The 12,934-nt window shown below is 38.5% G+C and overlaps 1 protein-coding gene across 3 annotated transcripts; it reads left to right on the forward strand.

Annotated features, from left to right (window-relative positions):
* Positions 1-7,164: 7,164 nt before the first annotated feature.
* On the forward strand, positions 7,165-10,849 carry LOC148781794 (cytochrome P450 71AP13-like). Of its 3 annotated transcripts, none has more exons than XM_020665345.2 (2): positions 7,165-8,318; positions 10,020-10,849. In XM_020665345.2, the coding sequence occupies exons 1-2, from the start codon at positions 7,356-7,358 to the stop codon at positions 10,626-10,628; spliced, it is 1,572 nt and encodes a 523-aa protein (XP_020521004.1). In that variant the 5' UTR covers positions 7,165-7,355; the 3' UTR covers positions 10,629-10,849. The 3 variants fall into 3 exon arrangements, with proteins under 3 accessions (XP_020521004.1, XP_088727115.1, XP_088727117.1); XM_088870989.1 differs by lacking the exon at positions 10,020-10,849 and adding an exon at positions 8,585-9,136; XM_088870991.1 differs by lacking the exon at positions 10,020-10,849 and adding an exon at positions 8,775-9,136.
* The last annotated feature ends 2,085 nt before the right edge of the window (positions 10,850-12,934 follow it).

The following is a 12,934-nucleotide window of genomic DNA, read 5'->3' on the forward strand; positions in this document are numbered from 1 at the left end:
TTGAAATGAAGTTTGGCCTATTGTTTTTGTCTTTGGGCCCTCTTTCTCAAAAATTTCAAATTGGAAGGATTTTTCATCATAGAATAGAATTGATTACACTCTTACATGTTGGAACAGTCAATTGGCTTGATCTGTGATGGATCTTAATAACTGCATTCCCTTGATTTTGTCATGCAATATCACACCAAATCTTGGTAGTTTTAAATAAGTTTAAATTCATATATAAGGATATTTTGAACTCAAAATATCATAAAACCCTCTTGAGGATATTTTTGAATTCAAATAAATTATCAAACCACCTCCTGAGAGAGAGGTGGTTTCCGGTCAACAATATGGATAGACTTCATAGTTCTTCATCCTTATTATCTTGGAGACATTTATTTAAGGGAAAATTACAAAAAACCCCCAAGACTACATTTTCTACGCAACTTACCCCCCAAAAAACTTTTTCTCTCACTTTTTCCCCAAAATATAGTTTCTATGCAAATACCCCCAACTAAAAATAAAATAAAAAAAGGGCTAAGCTATCATTCCTTACTTTTACCTTAACCACGCCTTTCTCTCTTCTATCCTACCAAAATAAGGGCTCCGACACTGTGTAAGTGCGGTCCGGTAGTAGGGCTCCAGCGCTATGTAAAGTGTGGTCTGGCAGTCGGGATGCGGCACTGTGTAAAGTGTGGTCCAACAGTAGGGCTACGACATTGTGTAAAGTGTGGTCCAGCAGTTGCAAAGGGTGGTCTGGCAGTTGCAAAGGGCAGCCTGACAGTTGCAAAGGTGGTTCGACAATATTCAGTTTCTGTCCGGTAGTTGTCTTAGGGTGGTCCGGCATTTGGGCGCTCCAGCAATGTGATGGTGCGCTCCGACAATGCACTACCGGGGTTCAAAAGTTAACGTCAAATCTGGCCAAAAAAATTTTTGTGTACGGGAAGGGCATTTTCGTTAATAATAATAATATTTTGCCCTTAGGGGTATTTGCATAGAAAGTTTCTTTTGGGAAAAAAAGTGAGAAAAAGTTAGGTTGGGGGTAAGTTGCGTAGAAAGTGTCGTCTTGGGCTTTTTTTTTTTTTTTTTCTTTTTTTTTTTTTTTTGTAATTTTCCGTTTATTTAAACCTGAATTATGTAGAGAGAGGGTTGGGGGGACAATTAGACCGATCCTTCTGTTTTGAACAATGTTCAAAACAACGGATCTGATCGACTAGTCGGTCTTGGCCTGATTCGATTAGTTCGCCGATTCTGACTAGATCGATAGATTAGTGCCTCGATTTTTTTAAAAAAATGCTATTTTGATAAAAAAATTCCAAAAAACTTACAAAATCCCAAAAAATTTGTAAAAAAGTTTAAAATTACATGTATGATTTTTTATATTGTCACAATAGAAACGAAAAAAAAAGGTATAATTGGGTTTCAAAGAAAATGATTAGGCACTTGAAACAATACTTTTTCAGTGATCTATATATAATAAATATGTATTATATAATATATAATATAAATTACACTAGTAAAATAAATGTATATAATATAATATAATTATATAGAATTGTTCGTCTCTTTGTGACAATATTGATAAATTTCCATCTCTCTCTCTCTTTCATATTTGTGGGTATGTGTATGTCTATGTGCCCCTCGGGGTTGGTGGTGTAGGTATTAGATTGAAGATCAAATCCCATGAAACAACGAATAAATTTTATATCCCCCAAGTTGAGGGAACACTCTAGTGTGTTTGTGTCTACTTGCCCAACCTGACAAACCCTACAGTTAGCAAATAAATATTGTAATAATATATAGAGTTTTAAATTGAGAAATAGAAGAAGTAAAATTGTTTCATGCAGGTGAACCACATTTCCACAATATGCGGTCCAGAGGTAAAGATAGCAACAAATAGGTAGACCATCTAAAAATAAGTGTAACTAATGCTCCAAATGTTTTTTTAATATAATTATTATTTCTAGCTTCCAAATTGTTATTTTTTTTATATTCATGATCTCCATAAAAAAATAGGATCAAATTATACTTTAAAAAATATATTTATTGCCAAGCCCACATTTCTACAATATGCGGGCTGGCAGTATCCGTCGAAGAATAGGAAGAAAAAAACAAAAGAAAGAGAAATATATAAAAAATGTTATAAGAACAACTTTGCAGATTATGCATTGTGACAATGCACTTCTCGGCCGAGTTTTAGAACAAATCACTGATTAGTGCACTAATCGGCCGATTAGTGCCGATTAGTGCATTGAAAAAATTCCTGCATACATGACCGCTAGAATCGGGCCAGATCGGGATCGGCCAGTGATCAATCCCGAGTTAGTTAATCAATTTTTTAAAAATCGGCCGATCTTTTTAATATTGGTTTTGAATGCCCTATACTTATGACGTGTTAGTGAGAAAGTGGAGAGAGAGGGAAGAAATCTGTAAATCAATTTCTTACGCAGTCAATGAAGAAGATAAGCCTCCATTAGTGCGCTACCCTTATGTTGTGTGCGCTAGTATTTTTAAAAAGAGAATAAGTAGCTACTAATTCCCACTGTCACTTGAAGCCCGAGGAGCAGAACGTGGACAACCCCCCGTCACAGTCAGATTTACGGGCTTTATATGCCCGAAAGTGTTGATATTTTTAATTTTATATATGTTTTCCTATTAGAATATTTTATGTACACTTGAAGGCCCGAATCATGAGCTTTCCATCCCTTATAGAGGATTGAGGTAAATTGTAATGGGGATTTAAAGTTCCTAGAACTCCTCACGATCCCAAGTCTACGTAAAAGCCTTTTTGGTTCAATATATAAAATTTAAAGGCAAATTTGGCCCTAGGGATAATGATATAGGGCCCAAAATGGGACCCACAAATCTAGTACAGACCATAGTTATCGGGACCGGGAGCGTAGGAACGATGTCTAGTCAAAGCTTCAGAGCTCGGGAAGCGAGTTCTGGTGAGAGTAAAAGTAGAAGATCGAGATCCCGTATGAAGAGGGAGCGCGTTCCCAATACATCAGGATCAAGATCCCTATTTAACGGGATCACTTTTTATGTCAAATGGGATCGTATTCCCATATTCATTAGGATCGTACTCCCATCGACAACAGAATCACACCCCCATCTAAGAATGATTGTGTTCCTATTTGGAGAGGATCGAGCTCCATTCAAGGAAGGATCGTGTTCGGTGCATATTAGTCCACGCTTCCATTGCAAAACTCCACTTTATGAACATTTGACTTAAACTATAATTATTTTATTTTAAAAATTAATTTTATTTAAGAAGTTTTTTTGAGAATATTTCGGAAAAATAGAGATGGAGTTCCGAAAGTGTAGGGATCGCGCTCCTAAAACTCTGGGAGCGGGGATCTAATTTATTCAGGAACGAGATCCTAAAATTTAAGGAACGTGTGCAATATCGGGAGCGAGTTCCATTCTGAACGGGATCAAGAATCATAAAAATTGGAGCGAGCTCCCAAAAAGTAGGAAACGAGTTCTGATCGAGATCCCGACTACAAAGTGCCGGAGTGAGAGCGCCACCCTAGTTGGGCGCTCCCAGTAACTATGGTACAGACCACTCATTTTCATAAACCTAGAATGGTGTAATAGTAGGTTTCTAAAGTCTTGAAAGGGATAAAGAAAGATTCAATGCGAGGAGTTTCCAAGATTTGAGAATTAGAGTATGCTTAGGAGCTTAGTGGATTGTACAATGGGAATGGGTTAGCTTTTAATATATGTTGGAAAGTTGAAAGACAAGTAGCATAGAAGGGGTTGGTCATTCCAATTCGGAGCTAATGTTTTATGTAATTTCACTTTTGCATTTTGCTGTAATGTTTTATCTAATTTCACTTTTTCATTTTGCTGTAATATTAGGGTGAGCTTTGATTTTCTCTCTTTACATTCTCTCTTTGTGTGTTTCTATCATTAAGGTGCAATCTCTATCATGATGTAACTTTTAGACCAAATCTAACATATTCTAGTGAGTTTCATGTCCTTAAACTCTAAAATATTGTGACGAGTTTACTAGAACACTCGCATTACTTTGCATACATAATTAGCAATTCACAACATCATACCTAAATTACTCTCACATACTTATACATACTCCAAAACTACCCATAAAATCTCTATAGTAGTAATATTACAAAACTCCGTCAAACAAACACTAATGTTTAGCATTGTCCGTACATAAAATCCCTTAGAAAAACTAAATAAAACTAGTTAAATGGAAACTTAAGTAAAAAATTGAAATAAAAAGACTGGGGAGAAAGGACATGAGCCTAAAATCAGGAAAATTGTAAAACGATGGGATAATGCCACATTTTTTTCATGCTTTATTTTCCTTGATTGAGTCGCCCATGTGGAAACTAGTTTTAGAGATGTTTATTTTCCTTGATTGAGCCGCCCATGTGGAAACTAGTCACACTTTGTAGTCGTCCTTATCCTCATGGCTTTATTCTGGTTTCCACAATGGGACAAGAGTTGGTAGCCGCACACTTAGAATTATTTCGGCATATAGGGTTTATGTGGCTCCCTCATCTTCAATGGCTGGGATCGAATCCCTTCCTCTCACAATAAAAAACCAAGAAACCACCGCATTCTAGAAGTGGATTTGGAAAGCAACATTTTGGAAAAGTCTTTTGATTTTAGGTTAGGGAGAGAGAAGCCATTCCAATAATGTGTAGGAATATGACTGGGGATATAGCACTACATGAAAGGTATGAAGAGCGAGAATCTTATTAGAATAGGAATGTTATTGAATAAACCTAAGGTTCAAAAATATTAGAATCTTATTAGAATAGGAATGTTATTGAATAAACCTAAGGTTCAAAAATATTTCTTGGTTTTTGTGACTCAATCTAAGTCATTCAATTTGACATCCAATAAGTAGGAATAATTGTGACCTTGTTGTATAAAAAGTAAATGGCCACTTTGTATATAATCCCTACTAATCAGTGAAAAACACCTTAAAGTCTTTTGTACAGTTTATAGTACGCCAAAAGCTACTGATAGCCATTTAGTTTTTATAAATATTTTAAAAAGCGAAAAATATCTCTATAGGCTTCATTTTCAACTTTTATTTCTCCATTGACCCAAGGATGTAAAACCGATCTTACTACATAGAATTTCACTCTATTATATCTCCTAACCCCCTAAATATATTTTATTCATTTTTTATTAATTCTTTTGACCCAAACAAATTTTAAAAAGACATTGTTTTTTAAACCTTTATCTCTTGACATGATTCCCTTTCTCTCTCCACCGTTCAACCTCCCAAACCCCTCTCTCTCTCTATCTACCACCACCAGCACCTCCTCAAACGCCACCGCCAATCCCTTCGCCACCACCATGGGCCAAATGGACCATGCTTGTGGCCCAACAAGAAGTGCTTATCCTTGACAAAGCCATTGCCGACTTCAGCCGCAAACACATTACTCACCACCACCAAAGCCACCACAAAACCCCAGTTGAAACGGCAACGCCACCCCTCATCTCTATGTGAGAATTCAAACTACACCCAAGGTTTCAAGTGATGAGCGAGAAAGAAAGTGTTGCAGTATTTATAAAGAGAGAAAGCGAGGACTCTGTGTGTTCATAAAACCAGTGGGTGTTCAAAGTGTTAATGCTTGTACTAGCGGTAGCATGTTCATGCACTTTCATGTTTTCTGGGGCTCAAACCCTGATCCTCAACAACATTCAAAGAAGGAGGAGGCCCCAAAAATCCTTTCCCCCCTTCAATTACTCCATTGATGAAATTTTGAACAAACAGCACCAATTCTTGATGACACGAATCAGAAAATGACCACGAATCCAGATACACCCTGATCTAACCAAAATGATACTCGTTTTCAAAGAACCTAGCTCGAGAGCTTCATTAGCCGAGGCCAAACACTTGTTGACTGAGTCTAAAACCCTGAAAAGTACAGGGGGATTCCCTTTGTTATCCGGTTTTTCCACTTCTCCATAGATCAAGCCATTGGGATCAACTTCTGAAGACATTCCAAAAAGAAGCTCGAATTTTTATCTCTTTTTGTTACAATTAACTTTGAATAAACTTGCGAAGATCAATTTCAGAGAGAGAGAGAGATTCTTTTTTTTTTTTGGTGAGAAATGTGTGTTTTCCGATGTGGGCTTTTCCGAAAAAGGGAGATGGAGGCCAAAGATGGTGACCCCCTTGTAGGTCGAGAGTAAGAGCAAGAGAGCAGCTATAGAGAAGGTAAGTAATAAGAAGAAGAGAGGGGTTATGAGCATGACGAGTCTAGAGAGAAACATGGGTGGAGATAGTTAGAAAAAAGGTGTCTTTTTTAATTTGTTTGCGTTAAAAATTGGAATAAAAATAGATATAGTTATTTGGGGATTAGAAAATAGGTTTTGAAATTTTGGGTTTCGGAAGAAATGAAAGTTGAAAATAGGGTCTAAGGAGATATTTTCCCTTTTTAAAAAGGATTGTATGCAATGAGACCATTTATTGAAGTTTCTATAAGGCCTAGGCTTTATAAAAACAAAATAAATCCTCACCCCAAATCCTCATTTAGAAAGCACTTTCAATATCGAAAATCTTCATGATGGCTCTAAAATCAATTTCCAATACCAAAAATAAAATTTGAAATTTGTAAACACTTATTTTTAAGGCGAAATGGATGGTCTAGATGAATTGTTTCTAATATACACTAGTTTTAGAACTTGAAATCCTAATTTTCTTTCACAGCCATAATGTTCAAGCTGAAATGATCGATTTAAAGGTTTTTTGACACTTAAATTACAATTTTTGATGAACTATGAGGTGAGGCTTTATTAATTTTGATAAGGTTGCCGTCCTATCTAAACATTTTCCTTTATCTATTTTCAAGGAGGTCACAATTGGTTATAACCATCCGATATGAAATTTTATAGTTTGAGTGCGTCACAAAGTTTGGGATAGCTTGTTTCGGGTGGATTGCCCATTTGGATTGGCGATTAGCGACCTAGACCTATTTCATGGCCTTGCTGATCCGGGTTTTTAAACACTGGCTTCCACTGATGCCACCCTAGATGCATGGTGCAGATCCCACCTCGTGTAATTTATAGCAACCACTCGTTTAAGAAATATTTTCCCAGAAGGAATCAACCACTATTGAGATCAATTTCCTGATGGTCCTTATCCAAATCCTATACCTTGATTATCTATCCACAGAGGTTTGAGCTCCAGGCCAACTATACAAAAGAAAACACAAGAAATAAAGTGGTCCACAAAGATCAAAAGATTTTCCATTGTTTCAGGGTAGAGAGTGTGAGACACAACACCGGTGCTTATGCTGTCAATCCATGTTAGGGAATTCCAATAGAAGTCTAAGCCCCACTTCCTCGACTCTTCTACCAGCCATCCCACTAATCAGGCTTCAATGAACCCTGCTGCGAAACCACAATCAACTAAGCTAAATCTCTCATCTTTCCATCCCACTCATGGCCTCTTACATGGCCATCAACCTATGTTCACTACTTTGATTACCGGTCTCCTCTCCTTTCTACTCCTCTTACTCCTCTATCTCCACCATTCCAACAAGTCAGGCAGCAAAACGAAGCGACCACCTGGTCCTTCAGGTCTCCCCATCATCGGTAACCTCCACCAACTAGGTTCCTTGCCGCACCGCTCCCTAGCCCACCTTGCCAAGATCTATGGACCTCTCATGCACCTTAAATTGGGCCAAGTCCGCACTTTGGTAGTCTCCTCTCCTAAGATGGCCGAGCTGGCCATGAGGACCCATGACCATGCCTTGTGTGGCAGGCCCATCCGTGCGGCCACCAACCACCTTACCTACAACAGCATAGATGTGGCCTTTGCCCCATATGGACCATATTGGCGCCACGTAAGGAAGATTTGCATCCTGGAGCTCCTCAGCTCAAAGAGGGTCCAGTCGTTCCGGAATGTGAGAAAAGAGGAAGTGGGGCGCCTCATCGACTCGATCTTTGTATCCTCCAAAGCTAAAGCTCCTGTCAATTTGAGAGATGCGTTTCATTCTCTCACTAACAATGTGGTCTGCAGAGTGGCACTTGGGAAGAGTTATTGGGAGGACGAGCCCGAGTTGAAGGAGATATTGGTTTCTGCCCGGTCATTGACTAGTGGCTTCTTTGTGGGGGACTTCTTTCCATCATTGGAGTGGGTGAAATATTTGACAGGGTTTCAAAGGAGGTTGGAGAAAAACTTGAGGCAAAGGGATTCTTTCCTTGAGAGAGTAATCGCTGAGCACCTTCTTCCTACTCATAAGAAGGAGAAGAAGGACTTAGTGGATGTACTGCTAGAGCTCCAAAAAGAGGGCACCCCTGATTTCACTCTCTCTAGAGATAACATCAAATCTGTTGTTATGGTAGGTAACAAATTGAACATACTTCACTGTTTACTGCATTTCACAATTCATCCCTTTCCCTCTCTACTATTTGAACTTTTCTCTATGCCAAGCATGCTTTATTTATCTCTTAGTCAAATGTTTAATAGTGTTGCTGATAAGGGTAAAAGCAATGGATCGAGATCCTGTATGAAGAGGGAGCATGTTCCCAATACATCGGGATCGAGATCCCTATTTAACGGGAATACTTTCCATATCAAATGAGATTGTGTTCCCATATTCATTAGGACCGTGCTCCCATCGACAACAGGATCGCGCCCCCATCTAAGAATGACCGTGTTCTTATTTGGAAAGGATCAAGTTCCACTCAAGGAAGGATCGTGTTCTGTGCATGATTAGTCCATGCTCCCATCGCAGAGCTCCACTTTTATGAAAATTTGGGTTAAATTATTGAGGATCGATATCTTGTATTATTAGGAAATAGAATTGCAAGGTGGAGTTAAAAGGACGACTCCGGAGGGCCGTTAAAAGCCCAGAGGAGTGTCTGGGGAGTTCGGGGCGTTGACTTGGCCCCTGTCGGAGTTCGGGGCTGGCAGGCACCGAGGAAAATTTCGGATATCTGTACATGGGGTATTTCGATAATTTGTAACATCTATCTAGAACTCTATATATATAGTTGTCATGTGGTTTTTTTTAGGGTCGAGGGAAAAAACGCAGATCTTTTTGTAATCAGAGAGAACAGAGAGGCGTGAGGAAGAGAGCTATTATAACCCTATTCTCCATTGCCAATAAAGAAGTTCTCATCTCCCGTTGACATAGGCACGTTGCCGAACCACGTATATCTTTGTGTTGTGGTTGATTGTTTCTTTCTTTTTTGTTTGTTTATTCTTTCTTGTTTTCGTGGATTGCTTTTCGTTTCTACAAATTAGATCGAGATCCCTATTTACCTGAAACACTTTCCATATCAAATGAGATTGTGTTCCCATATTCATTAGGATCGTGCTCCCATCGACAACAGGATCGCGCCCCCATCTAAGAATGATCGTGTTCTTATTTGGAAAGGATCGAGTTCCATTCAAGGAAGGATCGCTTCTATGAATGATTAGTCCATGCTCCCATCGTAGAGCTCCACTTTTATGAAAATTTGGGTTAAAATATAATTATTTTATTTTAAAAATTAATTTTATTTAAGAAGTTTCTTTTAGGATATTTCGGGAAAATAGGGATGGAGTTTCGAAAATGTGGGGATCACGCTCCTAAAACTCTGGGAGCGGCGATCTAATTTATTCAGGAACGAGATCCTAAAATTTAAGGAACACGTCCATGCAGTATCGGGAGCGAGCTCCGTTGTAAACGGGATCGAAAATCTTAAAAGTATCGGGAGCGAGCTCCCAAAAGTAGGGAACGAGTTCTAATCAAGATCCCAGCTACGGAGCGCCGGAGCTGGGTTCTGGAGTGGGAGCGCCATCCTAGTTGGGCACTCCCTGGTACCTATGCTCTCTACGACTCTGTATTATCTCGTTCTATACTTCTAATGGTGACTAGAAAAGCATGTTATGTTACCACACATTCTATATTTTGAGTCATCCAATTCATCAGCAAGCAAGCACCTTTAATGGCTGCCATATTTGTCATCATTGTTCATTCGTAAACACCGTATTAGTGAAAAACGGCTAGTAATTGCGCACGATAAGCAGCACACTGAATTGCAAATGTTTGCAGGACATGTTTGTAGCTGGGACAAGTACCACTGCGACAGTACTAGAGTGGGGAATGTCTGAGTTGATAAAGAACCAATCAGCAATGAAAAGAGCCCAAGACGAAGTACGAGGGATAGCTAAAAGCAATAACAAAAGCATGATAGAAGAGAAAGAATTGCAACAGCTCCATTACCTGAAAGTAGTGGTGAAAGAGATCTTGCGATTGCACCCTCCAGCTCCATTGTTGATTCCTCATGAATCGGTCGAGGATTGCGACATAGAAGGCTACTTTGTCCCTTCAAAGACCATAGTTTTGGTGAATGCTTGGGCAATTGGGAGGCACCCAGACTCATGGGTAGATCCAGAAGAATTTAGACCTGAAAGGTTTATAGGTAGTAATATTGATTACAAGGGCCAAGATTTTGCGCTGATACCATTTGGGGCAGGCCGAAGGGGATGCCCTGGAATTTCCTTTGCAATGGCTATTTTTGAGCTTGCATTGGCCAATCTCTTGCTTTGCTTTGATTGGGCAATGCCTGATGGAATGAATAATGAGGACCTAGACATGACAGAAGGTTCAGAGGTCTCTAAGCTCAAGAAAACCCCCTTGCTGCTAGTGGCAACTCGATAAAGCACTTGATAGTAACAGTAATGGCGATTGGTAATGATTTTTGTGTTCTTTTCCAACTCTTTCGTATTGCTAATTTTCCCTTTGCTCCTGTTTGGTTCCCTGAAAATGTGACATGTGGGGAAATGTGTATTGAGGAATTTGTATCTCCTAGAATTAGCATTTCCTAAAAGATTGGTATATGTTGTTTGGATGGTATGGAAGATGAATCTTCATTGTTTGGATTTCTTGGCAGTTTAATCTTCAGGAAATTAAAAAAAATTTATTTATCATTATTTTTTAAAAAATAGTCATTCTCAATGTTGCTATTACTGTAGTTAACAATTATTTAGGTCTTTCTTTTTACTGTTTATCCAAATGAGGAAAAAATGGCGACATTTCAGTATTGCTGAGTTTGTCTTCTAATATCTAACAACAAAATTTGAGGAAAAAATGGAAGATACATTTTAACAGGTTCAATATAATATCCATTTTTCGTAAAGGTGAGATTCTTTCATTCCAACATTCAATCTCATGAAACATGTGCATTCAAATGTTAACATCTTAATTATATTAATTAAATAATAATATAATATTATTTTATTATTATAATAATATTTCAGAAAAGTATATAATGAGACTATTTATCTTTGGTACAAGATGGTCATAGTTAATCTTGACCATTAGATCTGAAATTGGATGGTTGTATCTATTCCATTAACCAAGCTCAAACTTCAAAAGAAATTTTCTTGAATTTTGTGACACACCGTAGCTATCAACTTGTACATCAGATGGTTGCAAGTAATTGTGACGTCCTTGTATTAAACGTAAATGGTCTTATTGTATACACTCCTTAATATTATTATAATAAAAATATGATATCATAATAATATTATAATAATATTATAATAATATTATTAAAATATAATAGTATCATTATTATAATTATTATTATAATTATAATTAGAAAAAATATCTCTATAGTCCCCATTTTGAACTTTCATTTCTCCATTGACCTTACTACATAAAAACTCACTCTATAATATCTCCTAACCCCCTGAACATATTTTATTCATTTGTTACTAATGTTTTTTACCCAAACAAATTTAAAAAAGGGGTTGTTTTTTAAACCCCTCTCTCTCCTCACATGATACCTTTCTCTCTCCCCCGATCAACCTCCCAAACCCCTCTCTCTATATCTCCCCCCTCACCAACTCACCGGGAAACTACACTACCCCCATCACCTGATCATCAGAAAACTACAAGAGGCGATGATGAGCTTCAGGAAATGCCACTGGTTTCGATCTCTTGAGCCATTGTCTTGGCCGACTTAGTCAGAGAAAGAACTGCCTCTAATTCGTTCCAAAACCCATGTCTCCAATTATATCTTCAACCTCTTTCACAAGAGGATCCTGTGAGTGAAGAAGCTTAAAGGAGTCATCCATTACAGCAAGTTGCAGAGCTCGAGGAGCTCGAGCAGTGGCCATGATGTCCTCTAAAGTGGGGCAAATTAGAGGGAAGTTTTTACTAGAAAACGCACCAGAAAAATGGTTTTATGGCAAGACTCTGATCAGCCCCACCGTATCATGCTCCTACAACTGCAACTTCTCAAACCCAGCTCCCAATTGAGCTCTCGAGTTAAAGAAATTTCCTATTTTTAGGCAATTCTAAACTACTTTTCGAAACAAAGGTAGTTGTTTGCCGAAATCCTTGATCAGGCTATTGAACCCTTGGAATTGGCAAGAAAGGTTCACCATCCAATGTTTTTCAGACTCCAAATTCCTCAAAGCCTTGGCTTTGATCCTATCGGCGACTATACCAACGCATCTCTGAAAAAATCCACCATTAAATTGCATTTACACTGTACCAAAGTGTTTCCTCTGCAAAATTTGAAGGAACAGAGCTAGTAGTGAATACTGCCTTTCTAAAAGGAATGGTTCCATTAGGGAGGTTAACTGGTAAACGAGGTTTCTCTTTCTAGATTGGTGAGAAGAGGTAGCAGTTGGGGTAGAGAGAGAAGATGGTGAGATGGGGCAAATGTTGGGGAAGCTAGAGAGAGGTTTTACAGGATTTGCAATGAAATTGGGGCAAGTTCCTCGCTTTAGGTGCTTGGAAGCTGTTCTCGAAGGGTTGGAAGCAGAGAAGAGAGAGTTTGGGCGCACCAATATCCTGGTTTTGATCCAGAATGGGCTCGAGATGAGCCCAATACCAAGTTCCCTTGCCTTTAATGCCCTTCGAGTGTACAGCCGTCGAGCCTTCATAGCGCTTGAGCACTCCTTTTGCAGATACATCGTCTTCGAAACTAGGGATGCTCGCCATAAGAGAGAAAG

This window comes from Amborella trichopoda, chromosome 6 (assembly GCF_054954075.1).
Source record: "Amborella trichopoda isolate Santa Cruz 75 chromosome 6, AtrichopodaSantaCruz75HAP2 v2.0, whole genome shotgun sequence".
NCBI classification, from domain to species: Eukaryota; Viridiplantae; Streptophyta; class Magnoliopsida; order Amborellales; family Amborellaceae; genus Amborella; species Amborella trichopoda.

Excerpts from the sequence above, each read along its gene's own strand:
- LOC148781794 (XM_020665345.2), top strand. The coding sequence starts at position 7,356 with ATGAACCCTGCTGCGAAACCACAATCAACTAAGCTAAATCTCTCATCT. Across the intron at positions 8,319-10,019 it reads ACATCAAATCTGTTGTTATG|GACATGTTTGTAGCTGGGAC; the intron begins GTAGGTAACAAA and ends AAATGTTTGCAG.